The 19,997-nt window shown below is 35.1% G+C and overlaps 4 protein-coding genes across 8 annotated transcripts; 1 reads left to right on the top strand and 3 right to left on the bottom strand.

Annotated features, from left to right (window-relative positions):
* Positions 1 to 867: 867 nt before the first annotated feature.
* On the bottom strand, positions 868 to 5,764 carry LOC111502520 (2-oxoglutarate and iron-dependent oxygenase domain-containing protein 3). 2 transcript variants are annotated; one of them, XM_074176849.1, is made up of 5 exons: positions 5,628 to 5,764; positions 5,346 to 5,574; positions 4,588 to 4,880; positions 3,947 to 4,245; positions 868 to 1,253 (listed from the first exon to the last, which is right to left on the bottom strand). In XM_074176849.1, the coding sequence occupies exons 2-5, from the start codon at positions 5,453 to 5,455 to the stop codon at positions 981 to 983; spliced, it is 975 nt and encodes a 324-aa protein (XP_074032950.1). In that variant the 5' UTR covers positions 5,456 to 5,574; positions 5,628 to 5,764; the 3' UTR covers positions 868 to 980. The 2 variants fall into 2 exon arrangements, with proteins under 2 accessions (XP_074032950.1, XP_074032949.1); XM_074176848.1 differs by having other exon boundaries at positions 5,346 to 5,488; positions 5,618 to 5,754.
* A 105-nt stretch (positions 5,765 to 5,869) lies between these two features.
* On the top strand, positions 5,870 to 8,218 carry LOC111502519 (uncharacterized). 3 transcript variants are annotated; one of them, XM_023156616.2, is made up of 6 exons: positions 5,870 to 6,014; positions 6,073 to 6,268; positions 6,334 to 6,430; positions 6,490 to 6,691; positions 7,408 to 7,577; positions 8,039 to 8,218. In XM_023156616.2, the coding sequence occupies exons 1-6, from the start codon at positions 5,997 to 5,999 to the stop codon at positions 8,112 to 8,114; spliced, it is 759 nt and encodes a 252-aa protein (XP_023012384.2). In that variant the 5' UTR covers positions 5,870 to 5,996; the 3' UTR covers positions 8,115 to 8,218. The 3 variants fall into 3 exon arrangements, with proteins under 3 accessions (XP_023012384.2, XP_023012383.2, XP_023012385.1); XM_023156615.2 differs by having other exon boundaries at positions 5,872 to 6,014; positions 7,408 to 7,560; XM_023156617.2 differs by having other exon boundaries at positions 5,881 to 6,009; positions 7,408 to 7,560.
* Positions 8,219 to 8,862: 644 nt separating this feature from the next.
* Positions 8,863 to 16,892, bottom strand: LOC111502517 (serine/threonine-protein kinase dyf-5). 2 transcript variants are annotated; one of them, XM_023156614.2, is made up of 8 exons: positions 16,599 to 16,892; positions 15,071 to 15,238; positions 13,229 to 13,567; positions 12,322 to 12,513; positions 10,663 to 11,102; positions 9,779 to 10,026; positions 9,037 to 9,148; positions 8,863 to 8,986 (listed from the first exon to the last, which is right to left on the bottom strand). In XM_023156614.2, the coding sequence occupies exons 1-8, from the start codon at positions 16,752 to 16,754 to the stop codon at positions 8,974 to 8,976; spliced, it is 1,668 nt and encodes a 555-aa protein (XP_023012382.2). In that variant the 5' UTR covers positions 16,755 to 16,892; the 3' UTR covers positions 8,863 to 8,973. The 2 variants fall into 2 exon arrangements, with proteins under 2 accessions (XP_023012382.2, XP_074032948.1); XM_074176847.1 differs by having other exon boundaries at positions 9,779 to 10,023.
* A 1,837-nt stretch (positions 16,893 to 18,729) lies between these two features.
* On the bottom strand, positions 18,730 to 19,882 carry LOC111502503 (MAPK regulated corepressor interacting protein 2). The gene is made up of 5 exons (XM_023156597.2): positions 19,728 to 19,882; positions 19,600 to 19,675; positions 19,292 to 19,392; positions 19,163 to 19,237; positions 18,730 to 19,049 (listed from the first exon to the last, which is right to left on the bottom strand). Exons 1-5 carry the CDS (start codon positions 19,777 to 19,779, stop codon positions 18,916 to 18,918), a joined length of 438 nt encoding a protein of 145 aa, XP_023012365.1. The 5' UTR covers positions 19,780 to 19,882; the 3' UTR covers positions 18,730 to 18,915.
* Positions 19,883 to 19,997: the final 115 nt, after the last annotated feature.

Raw genomic sequence — 19,997 nt, 5'->3', positions numbered from 1 at the left:
CAAAATTATACATACGGCAAATCATAATTTTCACAGTAAACTATTCACCCACAGTATATCATATAAAGTAATTGTATATCAGACATAAATGTATCAAACTCACTATATAGAGACATTTAACAGTTACAAACATTCAGGAATTCTTTGCAACTTGTCTAGTAAGAGTTTTTCCAAGCTCCTGTAGAATAACTTGTGTTTAAATTTTTGTAAAGGCTGACTGCGTTTATAGTGGTGATTCTTTAAATTTGCAGGTTTTGTGTCTAGGTCCCTTTAATAAATGTCCATAACGTGTTGGATATTCATGACATGATGAGGTTTTTTCATGTACTGACTCGTTTTTTCTGGCGTAGTTCTCACTTTTATATATGTATATGCAGGGAGCTGACAAAAGCCTTTCTCTAATGAATACTGGCCTACAACTCTCTAAGTAGTTCATGTCAAATATCAGCCTCACTAGTCGTTCCTGTAATACAAAGATCCTGGTGAAGTTTTTGCACTTCCGACATTATATTGTAAGAAATGTGTGAATGTGCCATTGCATAGTAAACGTGACCTGCTTATACATTGCTTCATCTGTTTTATTGCAAAATATGTTTTAATTTCCAACATACACTATCACCATCATTCATTATCTAAGCCAAAAACAAAATTGTTGATTTTTACATTACATGTAGGGATAATGAGAATCAAATATTTGAATAATGTTATTTCACATACCGATAGAGGCATGTATTCAAGTGTTATCAAGAAATTAAATATTTTCTAGAGCGACATCTAGTGGATACTATGAGAACATTTTATGTATAAGTACCATCTATTTCAATCCACACGAGGTTCGCTTCAGGGATATGAGGCCAAAAAACAAAATTTATTTGTAAAACAAACCGTTTATTAAAAAAAATTCAAAAACAACAATGGAATGAAAATGAATTGCCGCACGTTTCGTATTCTCACTAAACCGAGGATTACCTAGACGATAATCAAGTCAGCTTGGGATCCTGAATGGCCTTAGATATATCACACGTGAATGATACAGTTATTGCATAGCGCAATCCTTCGCTGACCCTCTCAACAAAGTGTGGATTCTCGGAGCCAGAAGTGAACATCAAAACTCTCCCTTTTCTGGGTTCAACGGTGGTGTTTTTTGTCGGTTTGGAAATGTCGTCAGTAAACACGAATCGGCCCCCTTTGAAGTCTCTCCCGTAATCGTTTAGGTACAGCAGGGAAGTGTAGTGGAAGGATTCGTAAGTACGCTGAAATAATAATAATAGAAACTACAATAATTCCAAGAAATGCTTATAAATGTCACGTGAACCTCGGCACGAAAAACCTTTTTGAACTATATTTATTTGGGATCAATCAGCTGCATATTGTTTAGAAAAATTACCATTGATATTTTCCGATTCCGGAGAGGGAGCCTGAAAATCAGCTACCAAGCCCAAGGCAGCAGGCGTGCAAAGGAGGGTTACAAATGAGGCAGCAGGCGCGCGTTAATAAAAAAAATACTTTTTTCAAATGAAGAAATACATGTAAAGTGAGTTTGAATCATATCAAGGTTACGTACAGCGCCATCTGCCCGCGAATAGACCAAACAATAATGTCAATACATCAATAATAATAATGATAAATTGCATTTATTACCCAACATTTAAAAACTATTCACAGGGTTAACTAAGTATATTAAAAAAATTATATCGATCCTTGAAATTACAAAGTTACAGTTTGAGAAAATGAATTAATATTATAATATAATAAAATAAAATAGACAAAAAAACTACACCAGAAAATTAAAAATTCTCCGTGAAATACTGAGATGCAGTGTCAACAATATATTCTAAGGAATCATAATTGATATCACACAAATGTGAAATTAAACTGAAATTATTGCAAATGCTAAAGATAGGTGACTTGAGATACAAATTAGTTCTGGCCAGTCGGCTGTAAAAAGTTTTTGTACTTCTAGTTCTGAAATGAGGCACACAGAAAGTTATAAAAGTTTTCTGCGTAATTCAAGACTTTCAATATTGAATGTTATGGTAAAAGATTCATATGGAATACCTCTATCAGGATAGATACCATAAGATTTGAAGTAAATAAACTTCAGGAAACGACGTTGAACTTTTTCAATTAATGTATTATAGCAATTGTTGTGGAATTGGCCGCGGTGGTAGTGCGCCCGACTCACGATCGGAAGACGGTGGGTTCGATTCCTGCCTCGACCAGATATTTTCTCGAGAGAATTTATCTGGTTGAAGCTGGGATGATTCTGCAACCGTGTTAGGAATCATACGTTAAAAGGTAAGACCTCATTATTCCTTAGCTCGCACAAGTTTCTCAACTTCTGAGAGTTGTCGTTCGTATGGGGGCGACAGCTGATTAACGGAAAAACATAATTGTAGAATGGAGACCATAGAACAGAGCCATATTCTAATTTTGACCTTACGTAGTCAATAGAGCAGATATGTTGAAAAATATCTATAATTGCGAACTATGAAGCCATAAACTCTCAAAGCTTCACTTACTTTCGATCTAATATGGTTGGAAAAAGACAAATTTTGATGGAAATATACACCAAGATCTTTAATTGAATTACTTCGTGACAGTGAAATGGTATCTACTCGATAATTGTACTCGATGACTGACATTTTTCTACATTTGGATGCATTGAGATATAGTTTGTTTACTTCACACCAAGTCTGTATATTTTCTGTCGTTGCAATTTATTACAGCCTGCAACAGTTTCGACAGGTGAATATATTTTCGAATCATCTGCAAAAAATAACTTATTACAATGGACATAATTACTGAGGTCATTAATAAATAATAAGAACAGAAGTTGTCCGAGAATTGACCCCTGAGGTACTCCAGATGACGGATTGTAATAAAAAGAATCATAGCCTTTATAAGATACAAACTGTTCGCGTTGAAGTGAGTAGGATTGACCACGATTATCTAAGACATCACTAATATTTTGGGTCAATACAATTAAATTTGTTATGGTGGATCTGTTTGACATAAATCCATGTTATTGCGGAGATTTGATATTACGAACTGAGGAATGTACGCGATTGTAGATGACAATTTCGAGAAGTTTTGCAAAGTTCGATAGGATTGAGATAGGACGATAATTCCGAATATCAGATGGTTCTCCAGATTTAAAAATGGGACAAACTCGTGATATCTTCCATAATTCAGGAAAATTATTATTTTTAAGTGCAAGATTGAAAAGTGTCAGTAAGGGATAGACCATTACACCGATGCAATCTTTTACAAAAAGGACGGTATCTTATCAGGACCAGAAGTGAACTTATTTTTTAGTTTACGTGCCGCAATTAAGATTTCCTGTTCGCTGATGTTTTCAAAGTTTATATTATTATAAAAACAAAAAAAATCGAGGAGGTTATGTATACCGCCATCTGCCCACGAATATATCAAGCAATAAAGTAAATATATCAAGGAGATTACGTACAGCGCGATCTGCCTATGAATAGATCAAGCAAGGAGAGTTACAAACATACATACATACAGGTGAGGCTAATAAAAGCGTGTTAATTACTAATAATTAATAAAAAAACCGAGCAGTTTAGTGTGTCGTGTACAATTAATTACGGTATTATTCGAATTGATATGATTTAGAAGTTGACTGTTGGAATGACTAGTTTCAAATATTATTATATTTGTTTTGTCAACATTCAGGCATAACCAGTTTCTGTCAACCCATTCAATCACATTAGTGTATGCTACCTCGGCTCGTTTTATGGCATTTGTAATATTATCTGTGTAAAACAGAAGATTAGCATCATCCTCGTAAGCTACCAATTTAATTACTTGTTCTTTCATGGATTCCCGTAAATCGTTAACATAAATTAAAAAACAAGGTGGGCCCAGAATTGAGTCTATTTTCCTATTGCTATTCGAGAGTTGTGCCAGTAATAACATCACTAACCTTATCAATATGTTCATGCCAATACTCGTCGTTCCTACTTTTTGGATCAGCGTTGCTCAATCTGGAAAAAAACGTCGGATAAGTCAAGTGGATGCTGTTAGAGTCAATGGCAAAGGAATCTGCGATGGCGCTCTGTATTTTCGCCCTCACAAACTGATAAACAGCCATATCAGATGCTGTCAAAATTTTGCTGTCTTTATTTTGTTCGTAGAAATTGACGAATTTATCTTCCAATGACAGAGCACCGGAATGTAGATCTAGTATAGTGGCGCCTCCCGAAGAACCCCCCAATGCCATTCCTGAAAAACCAAATTTCTCTCAAAAGACAGTGATATTTGACTGGGATGAGCATGTCAGTTGGAAAAGTGTTTCCGAGTTTCAAGAAAAGTTAATATTATAGTCGGCAAGGAGCAACATGTTTTTGTTTTGTATCATAATTCGAGATAACAGTAAGTGAAGGTTATTTTTCGAAGAGACATCGTATGTGACCGATATTTGGTTCAATTTGGTCATTGCCAAATATCTCACAAATATATTTTCCAGAATGAGAAACCTTGTATGAAAAGCAATAATTTCAGAAAAAATCTGTGAAAAAGGCCTACCTGAAGCAGATTCAAAACGTAGATGAATTGACAACTTACCTTTGTTAGCCAGTCTCAGGAGCAGATCGGCTTCATGGGATGTCACAATCTTATCACTCACGTATCTGCCACATTTATTAGGAATACAACCCTGATATTGTTTGATATCTTCTAAATATTCACTGCCGCAATCCACATTCTGACCCCTTCTGTTGTAACTTTCGCTCTGCTTTGCTAAAACTGACTCCTTTGGACTTTTTGAGAAATACCATAGGTAAATAATTATGCCTATTACAACTATTCCCCTGCTCCAAACTCGTTGACCAGAAAATTTGGGTAAGGGTCCATATTTGCTGAAAAGTAGATGATGAAAAGATAGATATTTTATTGGGTACATTATGCGGAAAACATTTGTATTCTGTAAATGTAAACCAATCAAAAAAATCATTATTTAGAAATAATGTAAATACATATAAACGCACAACAAAATAGATAGATCAGAATTCAGTAGCGGTTTACTTCAAGGATCCGTTCTAGGACCAGTGGAACAGTGATTCTTAGAAATTTCAACTGTTTTTTTTTAATTTATGATAGATAAATGAAGAAGTTTGGCAAACATCGGGGAGTGGTACACAGTGTCAAATGACTTGCTATAATCAAGATTAAAAAATATGGTTGCCTGTAGCCATATGGGTATTCCGGATGAATATTATTACTGGAAACATATAAGAGAATTTGCCTTCAAAACAATTTTTGAAATTGCTGGTGAATTAAGATCATAAAGTCAGGTACATGAACATGCTGACTTGTGTACTTACATATCGGTATTATTTTTTGCGGGTGATGTTTCTGTTTTTTCATCATCAGATTTCCTTTCTTTTATTTTATTTTTCTGTGCGTTTTTTCGGGATACAGTTGACTGAGTCATTTTTTTAAATGAAATTTGTAAATTACTTGTAAACTAAAAGATAAGATAAAATTTAAAGGCATTTGCATAAAGCCACACAATGTTTTTCAAAGGTTTGGGGCTCTTCTGTCACAGAACACCTTAAATTTCAAAAAAATTACATTACGGTTGGAATCTGACTACCTTTGAATACTTATAAATCAAATCCTAGGACGTTCAGGTAAGATGAAATCCTTAATTTCCTTGTAATAAAACAGTTAATTTCAGAGAATTTAAGTTATGTTGAATTGTTTGTTGTCTTTTTGTCAAATTTCATTTATTATCATGTTCCATGTCAGGCAGATATCTTCTTCTTTATTGAAAAAATAAAGGTTTTGTCAAAGGTGCATAGAAACCCCGGTGTGTTAACCGATTCGTTTTTGTTTTGTTAATAACTCTCGACCTCAGACGAGGTCCTGATTCCTGTTAGCTAAAATACTGTTATAATCTAATTCAGCAAATGTCAGTACTAACCTTGTTCTGTCAATTCATTATAATATATGGATCCTTTTGAATATTTGTGATGTTTCACTCCCGTAAAGTAAATGAAGTAGTGATAACTCAAAAAAACTAATAGGTACTCAATTTGAATTTCCCAGGAAAAACCCAAGAGAAGTGAATGCAAAAAACGCATCAAAAACATTCTTTCCACGATAAATGAACTGGAGAGAAACCTCATAAAATCTCAACAAACTGATAGGCAAATTTTGATGGCTATTCGTCTAGATCATCTGAAGGACAAGAATATCATTACACAACTGGAGGAAGTTCAAAAAGAAAACAAGCAGTTATTGGGTAAATTTTGGAAATCGATTTAGTTTCCGTAGTTTGAATGATACTTACTATTTACATTGATTTAGATATGATGCAATTGCAAGATTGCCAAAGAAAAAACATGTCGAGGACAAATTCAAGTACCTCTTGTTCAACGATGAGCTTGGTAAATTTACAATACAAGTATGTTCACATTGGTTGCCAAAAATCAAATCGTTGTCATCAGACATTTATTATTCCAGATACGAAGAGCTTTTAGCGAATCAAAATGATTTACTGAAACTACTGGAGATGCGATTATCTGAAAACCGTAAATATCACGAGGAGAATTGTCAACTACAGGAAGAGATCGAGAGTTTAAAATTACAGTTACAGAATAGTCAAGAGGAGTTTTCAAGAGTTTTACAAAAAATGAAGGACAGCAAAGTTAAAAAAAGTAATAAGGTAGAGGTTATATTTCCTGTTATATAGCTTCACCAGTTGTGGAAATAAGGGTCCATATTAACATGGTGAATGAGTTTTTGGTCCCAATAGGCATAATTCCTTAAGATTTTTTAAACAATCCCACTTCAAAGACAATTCCAAATGAAAATATTGTTCTCCTCTTCTCTTTGTTATTTCGTGTATGACATGTCAATTGTCAGTTAGAGGAACATTAAGAAATGGGAGTGTTGTTCTATGGCTTGTGATACTTCGTTAGATTAACATGTTTTGGAGAATATAACAAATTCTTCACAAGAAATTGGTTGTTTTGAGCAATTATATAAATTGAATTTGAGTATTTCTCGTTATTTCGATGTTTATATTTCATTGAATCGTATCATGTGATTGTACATGCTTTGATAAAGGAGTGGATTACTTTCTTTTTAATATCTTCAATTACAAAATCTTTGGTAAATTCATAGTAATGATAATAAATGCAATTCAATGAATTAAAATTATAATTCTGTTCAACTGGCTGTACTGTTTTTATTTATTCATGACGCTTGGTTTGAGGTTGAAAGTTACATTTATTCATTATGTTACACATAGTGATAATGATTCGAATGGAATCAAGAAACCTTTGTATATTTTCAACATGAAAATTGTGTATTCTTCAAAAATGTATTGAATAGCTCAAGATCCTTGTTAGATTCTCAATTGGCTTCATTTTTCGATAGATATCCAAACTAAAAAACGAAAGAGACACCTTGAAAATGGTTCACAGCCGATTTGTGAGTTTGTTAAACCAACAATTCACGGAGCGAGATGATACTTTGTGCGAAATATTGAAAACTACTCCAGAATCCGACAAGGCGCTGCTTATTCAAGAAGTGAGTACCTCAGAAAGGTAGTAGAAACTCCAAATATTATCATTACTAAGAGTCAGTTTGATGGGTTTGGTTCAAACTAGAATTTGACGTAAAGGTTGAACTAATATAGTGACAGTGACAGTTACTTTGAGTTTCTAGTAAGTCTTACTCGTCACTTGTCATATTACAACATAAAAAAGGTTGACCAATGCTTTACAGCATTATTTATTTTTGCTCTTAGGCATGCCCAAGCTGATTCAAAGTTTGGATACTGTCCGTCACGTTAATAAACAGTCGTGTCACAAGTTAATCTAAAGATTTTGTTTTATCAGAACGCATAAAGCATTCAAATCTTAGTTCGAACAGAACCTACGAAGCTGGTCCTTTCAAATACATGTTTATGAATATTCATTCTGTAACATCTTCCAGGCATCATGAACTATTACGAATATTCATATATTTCACAATGATTCAAAAACATTTTTTTAAATATTTCTAGATTCGCAAGAATAACGCATTGCTGTATGAAAATTTTCAAATGCAACAGAAGATTGATTATCTGCAGTCAATTATGAACACCAGGGCTTGCAAATAAAATAAGTCAAAGTCACCTATCAATTTTAATTACCTTTTAGATGATCCATATAACCATTTGAATAAAATAATCTCGCAAATAAGATGTTGGGACTTTATCTCTATTAGCAAGGGCATATCCACAGCGAGTTGAAGCAACTATCACTTACGAAATTTTATTGGGGAACTACACCAGAGACAGAGAAAAAGGCATAGGATTCACCTTCTCTCCCCTTTTGATTGATTTTTCAGTTCTTATATATTTACTTCTGAAAGTGTCAAAGCAAAGTGTACATCACCTTAGTCAAAAGATATATGAGGTTGACATATATATCCTCAAAAAGAACCATTAATATGATGTACTAAGAATCGCTCGATTGAGGAGAAGTCCTCGTTAATTTTCAGTTATCGCACAAATTTCAACTTTTGGCGGTTTTCATTTCTAGGGAGACGACAGCTGGTTGACTGGCTTACATTTATGTTGACAGAAAACGTGGTAAGTATATTTCAGATAAAAAACTACATTCTACAATTTGATAAAAACAAAAATATGTTGAAACTCTCATCATATATTCTCCTAGAATAAACAATAAAACTTTTATTCTGGGAAATTATTTTTTGATCTGGTTCGAAGGACCGCATTGATGCCCCACGTTGGGCGCCAACATCTTCTCGACCACTTTGTGATAATAAAGGAAACACATGATTGAAGTAACAATCGGGAATCGGATACTAAATAAAAAAATCAACTGGCTATGAAGTTAGTGTAATCATATTACATTTGAAAGATGTGACGACCAGACACTTATCAACATTAAAAAAATAAATGTGTATCACAGTTTTGAATTCCATAAAATATTTCTATTTAAAATATCTAAAAAAAAGAAGGATTAATAAAATGTTCGAGGAATTATTTGTTATTACTTGGCTGTTAAATCGAATCCGTTATTGTTCGACATATTCAGATTTCCGAGTCGTCTTTTGCCGGCGCTCAAGTCTCCAAAATCAGTCCACAACGGTGGCATATCCAGTTTTCCTGAAAATTAATATACCTAGTTATTTTTTCAGAGATTTAAATTTATAACCTGTAAGGATGATGCAAACCCCTTGACAAAGTGACATGAGTTTTACCATATTTCGTAACAAACTTTATGTGGTACTGTGCCCTTTCTTTTCTTATTTTACTTGTTGAACAAAGAGAAATCCAAATTTAACAATGTTATAAAGTCACGATGAAATCAAAAATCAGCACAGAACCACTACTAAACCAACAGAACAAAAACTTATATCAGTAGTCATCAGTCATTCTCGATGGTTTTGTACTTGAAAATTAATACACCATGAGCGATGGCAAAGATGCTAAAAAAATCGCACAGTTTGTTAGGGTGAACTGGCTTACATGTTTATACTTGTTTGAACGCTTTGAAAAAAACTTTGATTGAATTGATAAGGAAGGTTAAGGAATATTCTGGGTACTCAATCATTTATTTCAATAATGCTATGGTCGTAAACTGAAACCTAATACAGACTACAAATCACTTCAAATTTTTCACTCAGAAAAAATAGTAGCATTGTTGCTGTTATTATACTTGGCGCAAAATCTCCCAGTGAGGTTTGTGCTCGCTAAATTGATTTTTTCCAGAGATTTATGCAGTTGTCAACTTACCAGATTTATTATTTTGCATTCCGCTATTTCTTCCTGTATTGGAGAAGTTGGAAAATAAGCTGACGTTGGAATCTCTCCTGGTACCAGAAGGTTGCCCTGCAATATATCTGGAGACACTCAAGTACTGATTCCTGGCAGTACCAGCGCTGGCTTTAGCCAAAGGTTCCAGAATGTCTTGAAGATTGAGCTGGCTGATGTTTATTTTAGTTTCTTTGCTCTTTTCTGTGGAGGGCAGCTTAATTTTACTTCTTGGGCAAAAGTGAAGAATAAAAAAATACAAATTGTTAGAATCTGGTGATTTGTATGATTTGAAAAATGTAAATGTTGATTTCGATTGAATTGTGAAATATGTTGAATTAACTCGGAGAATTGTATAAGCCCGTTTCAAAAGTAGTTCTTAGACGAATATTATGATAAAACCAGAGGAGGTTTGGAGTAAAGATCGTTCAAAGAAGTCAAAGCAAGTGAAAGACTGAAAATTCAAATAAATTATGAAATGTCCAGACCAGGAAATGGGTCAACAAAAAACATACAGAATACACACAGAAAAACCTTTACAAAGTAATAGTCCAAGAAGAACTGCTTTAACAAAGCAGGGATCGGTTGAGTATAATCACAGGGCTACGCGCTGTACACTATTTATTGAACGGGCACTTGAATAAGTTTTCATTAACAAGCACGTTTGGAAGAAGCATTCAAGAATTCATAAAATTAAAAAACATTCGCTGAAAATGGATTTTGAGACTTAGGAAGCGGAGAGTAGAGGAAAAAGATTGTGATATACAAGTTCCAGCATGAGAGTGTCCTACACTTTGCAGTGAATCTGATGTTGTCCTTTTACAGCTTTCATATGATATCGATAATACCGATAATAATAAACATACCCTAGGATATCAGCAAAGTCGTCTTCGTATTCGAAGTTTGTCTCCATGCCCCAGGTGATTTTCTTGTTCGGCGCTCCTCTGGCGTCTCCTTTGCTGAAAACCGGCATGTACTTGCTGCCGTAGTCCGACTGTCCGAAACTATAAACGATGGGCGCCATCCTAGACTTCTCGGGCGTCTCCATCGGTTTGATGAGAGACTGGATATTGATTTGGACGGCAGGCTGCATTTGCGACAGGTTTGTACTCTGGTTCATTTGTTTCAGCAACGGACGTCCGTTGGCTTGCACTTGGACCTGCGGCGGAGGGAAAATTGCCATTGGCGGGTCTTCTTGGCGGAGGGGTTGAGCCGATAGTTTTTTGAAAATCCCGTTCGAATGGGACTGTAAGGCACTGTTCATTTGGATTTGGCGGTTAGTTTGTAGGGCGCTGTACTGTCCGGTCTGAAACATGTACCAACTGGAGTAGTGACCCGAGAATGACATCTTGAGGAACAGCAAGTTGCGATATATACGAAGTGTGTCCGAAAATTATACGACCTGGTTCATATCTACGCACGCATCGGTGCTATTCTTCGTCATCCAGGCCGTGACATCCTTCGAAGTAGTCCCCTTTTGAGTGAACCACACGCTCCCAGCGGTGCTTCCATTCCTTGAAGATTCTGAAATGGCCTTTATCTCGCGCGTCGCATTACATCTCGCTCGTCGCCAGCCTCCGTACATCACTGTACGGAGGCTGGCGAAACTGTACAATCGTATGTTTCGCCAGAAATGGCTGCACAACGTTCGTGGTGACCAGAAACGGGGTCTTTTCAGAACTGTAACGTAATATTCTTTGTAGATCGTCTGACCTCTTGAAGCAAATTCTTAGTGTACATCTTCACAATCGAAAAAAATAATCATGGCTCCAGCGTTGTCTTTTTTTTTCATTATCAATATTACTGACCATTTCCAAGATGTTTCTGCTCGGTCGTGGGTAATTTCGGAATGAATTTCCCACACACGCGATTCATGTTCCTAAATCTTATTCAGAATTTCCCAAACGGTAGTTTTTCGTAATCATTTTAGTTCAATCACAAGTCGCACACACTTGATATTTTCCGGTGTTGTTGTCAGCGAAAGTCGGCCAGAACGAGGATCACTGTCAACAGATATACGCTCATTTTTAAACTGCCTGTACCATTCCAATTATCTGTTTTCTGCCCATATTTCCGCCCCTAAAAGTATTTTGCATCATTTCACCCATCTCCATACGGCTCTTTCTGAGATTGAAGCAAAAATTGAATCAAATTCGTTGATCCTTTCTGTTTTCAACAGTAAATACATGCGAATAACGGAATGAACACGTTGTGAATAAATACACGCTGCGCGTGTCCCTGGGCTTTCAGTCGGTAACTTCGGCTATCCAGAAAGTTCGTGGAAGATATGAACGCAGGTCGGATACTTTTCGAACACACCTCGTATGTGGGAATTGAAGTTCACTAAATGTTTTACTGATTAGTTTGAAAATAAATTGTTCCAGGTTCAAATTCGACTTCTGTATCAAATTGACAACGTAGAGAAAATTTCAAACTAGTTGATTGTCAGAAGTTGTTAACACTGTCAGTTCATTTCCCTTGTTACAAACAATATAAATGTGAAAAATAGATGATATAATTCTTACCAGAAAATATTGGTTTTTGAGGGCTGACTGAGCTGTAGGTCTAAAGGCAGGATTCCATTCAAGTAATTCGTCAATGAATTTGATACCATCCTGACTCGCTTGAGGTACAACGTCGCCCAGGGGAGTTTTGGTGAAGTATGGATATTTGAAACCTAGCGCTCCTGCCAGCTGGTAACTCTCTGGCCATTTGATCTGGAAACAAGATAGATTTTGTGAGATATTCTTCCCACGTGAATCCAGAATTTAAAGACATCCTTTGTTTTTTATTCGGTGTTTCGAATTTTACTCAACTCAACTTCTGTCGAAATTGCAGTATTTCTTTTCATTAGTTTCATACAATATAATATACCAAGAACCTCCTGTTTTTAAAATAGTTAGGCAACATTATTTTTTTATTCACCCATTTATAAATTTGGCACCAGTGCGAAGTGAAACCGGTCTGTAACCTGTCGAGAATGACGCGAGTAATTGCCACTCGAATGACGTAATTAAGAGACGCTCACATTCGGCTCGTGTCGACAAGCTAGCTTCATGCTTATGAGTAATGGCCACATTTCTTGCTAGTTGAATAATACGGTTATACTATTTTACTTCAGGAGTTCATGCTTCATTCTTGTTTTTCGTTGGAAACTATATATTTCAAATCGAAATGTTAGTCCAATGATTAAGATTGACGTTCGGGGACATATTTTGAAGAAAAAATGCTCAAAATACACTTGCCAATGGAAATTATTCAAAACCAACTGTAATGTTATGAATTCGATCATCTGTTATTGACCTTCGAGGTAGTGAGTTATAAACATAGTAAACTGTGAATTATAGATCATTTTGACTTCTTACCCAACGAAAAACAGTCTCATAATCGACGCTTCTTTCATTAGTCATAGAAAAAAAATCAAGCACTTACCTTATCAGGGGTACCTCTGATCGCGCAAATCTTATACAGCTGGTCAGTTTCCGTCGTTCCAGGAAACAAAGGTCTGTAAGTATAAATCTCCGCAGCGATGCAGCCTACAGCCCAAAGGTCAATAGGGCTGCTGTACGTCGTCGAATGGAGCAGCACCTCCGGGGCCCTGTACCAACGTGTCGAAACGTAGTCCGTATAAGGCGGCCTAGACCGCAGCTCCCTGACCAATCCGAAGTCGGCGATTTTCACCATGTCCGGGCCAGAACAGAGAATGTTCTCCGGTTTGAGGTCGCGATGGAAAAAACCGTGGCGGTGGATGAACGCGAGGCCTTGGAGTATCTGGAAGAATTAGGAAATGTCAGGCACTACGGGGAGGGCCTGTTACTGTGAAGTTGGGGAGATCCCAAATTGTCAGGCACAACGGTAAAGCTTCTGAAATGTCACCAAAGTAGATTTTCCAAAAACTTTCTAAAATTCAATCATATTTTTTACATATGGGAAATGACAGCCAAAAAAATCTTCCTGATTCTGAATTTGATCTCAGAGCTAACCGATCACATTTTTTCCTCGCTCTTCTGAGTACCGTTCACAGAGCAGAGATAACTAAGACATCTGCACACATCTGCATTACCGAACGAAGCATTACGAGCGAAGCGAGCTAATCAAGCGTTCACATTTGGGTTAAACGAACACACCTATTGTAACTTGTATTACATTTCAAATGAATTATTTCTCAACAAAAACAAATACACAAACAACATGTTTACACATTTTTTGGGCATGGCGAGGTTATATATTTTTTTAGTTAGACTTTGAATAAATCATAATAACTGTTGATTCAATATTTTATTTTCAAGTTTATTTTGATGGAAACATAATTTTTTGTTTATAATTTTGCTCCCATTGAATGATACAAAATGAAAAAAGCTGTAAATATAACTGTTTCATAATCATTTACAGTATTTTTATCTCTTAGATGAGGTTGACAACACTGAGTTTGAACCACAGATACATATCTTCTGTCATCAATGTCTGTATAAAGAAAATATAAACGAAATGATGACAAGGTTCTATAATTGGGAATTATTGATTGGAAAATACATTATAGATGAGAATAATGTCGCGTAGAATGATAAATGATACCATATAATGGAAGGAAAATCAATTGAACTTGAACTGTTTCGTTTATTTCAGGTTGACGAGTCCACAAAATCTCTAATTACCTGTTCAATACCTATATACCCAAGTCAAATGAAATCAATTCACACAATTATCAGTTGAGTGAATTACCCAAAGAATGTGCTGAAGAAATTCTTAAATTGGTCAAAGATTATCCATATTATTCAAATGAATCATAAGGATTAAAAATATTATAAGGAATTGTACGTGTGTGTGTGTGTGTGTGTATGTATATTGTATGTGGATTAAAGTGTATAGCAATTGTGGCCCGTGGCTTCTCCCGCGTAGAATTTGGTTTGTCACATTAAGTTTCGGGACAGACCATTTTAAGACAATATTTTTTTACTAAACCAAAACTTTAGGTGTCCCAACTTCAAAAAGTGACAAAAATGACAAAATTCACAATTTTTGAACCCTAGTGGCGATATCACTTCATTGCTTAGGCCGCCCTCCTACTCCCGCGCATCGTCCCCCGTCGTCTTACAGTAGATGCGACGCGTAATGGTTTACTGCATTGCGACTTAAGAAGATAAAAAATTTTAAATGTGACGTCAAACTTGGATTTTTTTTTCAAAAAATGTCAAATTATCAACATTTAAAATAAACTAAATCAATAAAATTTTGTATTAGAACCTTCATGTGTGTTCATTCTGGCAAACTCACCTGTTGTAACATGTTTCTGACAGTCGCTTCTGGAAAAGGCACTCTTCGGTCTTTGATGAGTTGGTATAAATTTTCTTGCATATACTCGAATACGAAATAGAGAACGTCGTTTTCACGGATGACTTCTTTCAGCTTCACTACATTCGAGTGGTGAAGTTTTTTCAGAGACTGAAAATAAGAGACTAGGGAGTTAGTTTTTATTTACCACGCCTTCAAGGGTTTTCAAAACTACTACTTTGACTCAAGTAACTAGTTGTTGCAGTTGTTATTAGTAAGTACGCATTAGATGAAATCAGAGCCCAGAAAACAGATAACGCTGTTTTGACTAGCTACCGATCTCATAACAAAGATGTTAGGCTGAATCACGATTGCTTTATTGACTCAATTAGCCTTAAAGAAAAAGACTGCGCCCCTTACAAAGACGTCATCTATGAGATCGATAGGAAACTCAAATCTTGCTTATCCGTAATGAAAAAAAGTTGCCAAGGCAAGCTTCGATATTGACCGCTGAATGAGAAATTACTATATGATTTTCTTTGGAATTTTCATTGCAAAGCAAATAGATCAAACAAAAGCCCAAAAACGAAGGTCATCGGGGTTAGCACCACCGTTTAGATCTAGAGCAGGTCTGATTTTATTTATTTGTCTTCAGTAGAGGAAATCAGCAGTTTGGAGAAGAAAAAATCGATTGAATTTATTGAGTTGATTGAATTATCATCTTTTTTGTGTATGTCTTCGCTACGTTATTGATAATTAGTGCAAGTTTTTCAATACATATGCTCCAAATGCTTCATTAACTAAAACTAATGTTTCAATCATAAATGAAATAGGAAATACTGCCTGATGAATCCAAACCTGCGAAACTACCTGTAACAAAATTGTCATTTCTTATGAAATCAATTGTGTTGAAAAACTTCAAAGAACTTTTTTTTGACATATTCAAATTATAAAAGTGAAATAATTAGAATACAATATTGTTACATAAACTTATACATATTGTTTTTAAGCTATCTCGAAAACGGTAAGACCTACAAAGTCGGTTGAATTGGACAAAAATTTATTATTTTGGAGAGCTAGAATAATTTTTGTTCAGAATATCAGTGATTGTTTGCGAAATATTGGACATTCTAAAATGTTCAATAATGTCGTATGATTAGTTGGTAATAATGAATTTAAAATTCATTTTATGAACGCACTGTATTAAGTAACGAACAATTGGATTTTTTTCGCGAAATTGTTAAAGTTGTGATATCCTGTTCTTTCTCATTCATCATTAAATTATTCAAAAAAGTTATTTTTTTCATTTGTTGGTAATTTGCCACTATTTGCATTAACCTGAGATTATAGCTCTGATAAATAGCGAGGGAAAGCATAACGGAACGTACTTTATCAAATTTCAAGTAGGTCACTCGGGGTCAAACGCCACATTACTCTTGGCAGATACGTCACGATATAGAATATCCAATATAACAAAACCCATTGAACGTCATAAACGCCGAACAAAAATGAAAGAAAACCATATAATTACCTTCACCTCGCGAAGACTCATAGCTTCGTCCCACGAGTAGTACTTCCTCTTCATCCTCTTGATGGCCACTTTTTCCCCTGTGTCTTTCCTCTGTCCCAGAACCACCGATCCATAAGTACCGTCTCCAAGCTGGTGGAGAATGGTATAGCGATTCATTTTTTGTTTAATTTTTTCTACTGTCTTGCGAAACTAACCCATCACATTTTCAGTTTAGCGAGTGAAGGGTAAGTCTTCAAGTTTGTATTGTTGACAGTCATGTTGCACTGAAAGCTATTTTGTTACTAGTCAGTGGAAATCGACCAAGTCTGCGCCGTTGAGAATATCGATTATTTCAGTAATCGTCCGTTTGTTTCAGAAGGACTTTACTTGAAGGGTGTTATTATGTGTTCTTTTTGTAATACAGCGGGGGCTAGAGAGATTTTGGGTCACGATAAAGACGTTCAGATTTTAGAGCGTAGATTGCCGGTTTGAATCAATAGCTGGTTAAGAAGGAGGACATAAGAGACCATCAACACCTGATTCGAAAAAGAAAAAAAGAAACTTGATTGTTCGAAGAACAGTGAACTCTTTCAGGCAAAGGTGTGTCCTTCAGAATACAAGAAAATCATAGCCCCTCTGAACAGTTGTGGGTAGAAACTGTGCTAAGCATACAGTGTTGGTCACACATTGAACCTTTAACTATTCGATTTATTATTATAAATTTGCGATGAAGGATGTACTTCAAAAAAAAATGTTCCATATAATACTTTTAAATAGCAATGCATTGGGCTTTTTCAAAGTAATCTCTAGTATACAGGGATATAGATCATTTCGTGGTGATGATAATTTGTTTAGCGAAACGAGCGACAAGAGACAGTATATTTATTCTGGCGAGGAAAAAATGTTTTCAACATATACATTTGTAGAATCTGGCGAAGGAATTACAGGTCGAAATACTTATTTTCATAATAATTATGTATCTCACTTGATTTATTTCTAAAATCGTTGTTTTTGGAAAATATGTTGCACATGCGATAATTATTTATAAAGTATACGAGTAATATTCAAAAAACAAGTTGAATCTTAATTTTTCCCAAAAAAAGATACATTCATTCGTCAATTTCCATTTTTTTTCCTTCAAAGTAGTCCCTCTCAGATATAATACACCCGTATCCTCTAAGTAGTTCTGACATACACTTTTTGGTATGACCTTGAGCTTTCTCAACGATTCGGTTTTTATCTCTTCAATCGTCGCAAAATGCTATCCTTTCGTGGGTCTCTTGAATGTTGGGAACAGGAGAAAGTCGCAGGGGGCCAAATCTGGTGAATACGGTGCCTGAGGCATGATTATGGTGTTGTTTTTAGCCAAAAAAACTACTAAAAAAGCAAGCGGCGCATGACTCCATGATAATACTTCTTATTGACCGTACGGCCACGTGGCAAAAACCCCTGATGCACTACGCCATGTTAATTGAAGAAAACAGTGAGCAAAACCTTTACATTTGATTGAACTTGGTGTGTTTTTTTGGTCTTGGCTCTTCCATTGGGACGATTGAACTTTGGTTTTGATGACATATCCATTTACCCATGATTCGTCATCAGTTATGATCCTTTCCAGCAAATCTAGATCGACGTTGCTCATGCAACGGCTTTTTTGGTCAGAATTCAGAAATTTTGGAACGAACTTTTCTTCACTTTCAGCACATTTTTGTCGGTTGTTGATGTGGTGGAGCTTCCAAGGCGAGCGTCATTATTCACATCTTCTCGACTTTGTCAAAATAACCTTATACCTTTGTATATAGACAAACCTATATCATAGTAAAAAATCTTCATACTATGCCTATGTACAAAGCTTATACTGTATCATTTTATCAATGATTTTACCACAAAGAAAAGGCTGTCGTTACTAATTACGTTATAGGAACCTGTAAAAATTTTTTCACTTCATATTCACAAGATGTCGCTTCAGAAGTATAGAAACCGTTTTTGGAAAAATCTAGAAGTAATGGTTTTGACTCGCAAGATGACGTTTTAAAATAGAAAAAGGTACCAATCGAATATTCATTTATCCTAACCTAACAAGATATAAGAATGATTGAAGATGTAGTTCACGTTATTAATATTTCATTTTTTCCTGAGGAAAGAAAAGCAATCATAAAACAATATTTATTCAAAGTTCAACAAACACAACAAATTGAAATAATTAAAAATTAATTTGCACTAACAGAATGTACCAGATCTATGTCAATAAAAACCAAGTTGACACTTTGTTGGTAACATACAATTTTCAAAAAAATCCAGAGATCTGGAAATACCCGTCAAAAGGAATAAAATTTCTTTAACCCTTGGCATTCACTGAATTCGTGACATAAGCATACAGGCGTTTTCCCCACCATGATTCCAAGTCGAAGGGCTTGAAATCTTGTAGGGAAAGACAGGGTTCGTCTTCATAATAACATATGGAGGATTCACCTGAAAAAAATTACTCAAGTTGAAAAAATCCAATAGAATCACTTTAAAAACCTAATGATGATATGTGATAACTGAGATTGGTGGCAAGTTCTATGTTAATATGGTCCTCTCACCTTGCGAACTAGGACTGTTTGTTTCATCGGAATCTCCGTTTTCTTGGTCTAATTCTGCACACACAGAATTCCAAGCTAAAAAATATTAATCTACATTTTATGAGACTAGCAGAAAATTGAAATTCTTACATTCATTGATGAAATGTATTATTTCTTCATGCTGAGGGGATAAATGTTTACTTCTTTGTACTACAGGTGATGTTTTCTTGTTGAAAGTTGGTTTTGGTACGCTGAAATTACACAAAATAATAGATTAATTCATTCAGTCATAACCATTTCTCAATGGGTACATTTCACAATGTTAGTACACCTCTAGTTAGTACTTTGAAATGTTAACTTTAAATGAGAATACTCTATTTTCAAAATAATGCAATCTAACCATATAGTTATCAATAGTATATTGTTCTTAGAAAAATACCGAAATGTATGTTACTAACTTTGTGATTTCAATTTCCTCATTCTCCACTATTTTATTCTTGTGATCTCTGAAATTGTCGATATTTTGAGAAATACCTGAAATTTTGAAAACATTCAGTATTATTTCATTCTATGAAGAATGCCATACCCCTTCTTGCAGTTTTGGCAACAATTTTACTAGGACCTTTTATATTGTACATATTTTTAAAGTTAAACCTTCCAAATCCAAACAATATTATGAAATATGAAATTAAGTGACAACCACGTGACTATGCATCTATGACGTTCGCACATGTGTTTACAAGGCTGCCACTCGATATTCAATTTTTGTACTAAAATACTAAATAGATAATTTAGTAATAACTTCGCTTCCTGTATAACAAGTTCACATACTCATTAGATTGCATAGAGTCGTAGA

This window comes from Leptinotarsa decemlineata, unplaced genomic scaffold (genome assembly GCF_025532065.1).
Source record: "Leptinotarsa decemlineata unplaced genomic scaffold, Ldec_3_MD MMD2_tig00002082_RagTag_RagTag, whole genome shotgun sequence".
Lineage (NCBI taxonomy): Eukaryota > Metazoa > Arthropoda > Insecta > Coleoptera > Chrysomelidae > Leptinotarsa > Leptinotarsa decemlineata.
Note: the sequence above shows the minus strand (reverse complement) of the source record. Positions and strands in the feature narration are given on the sequence as shown.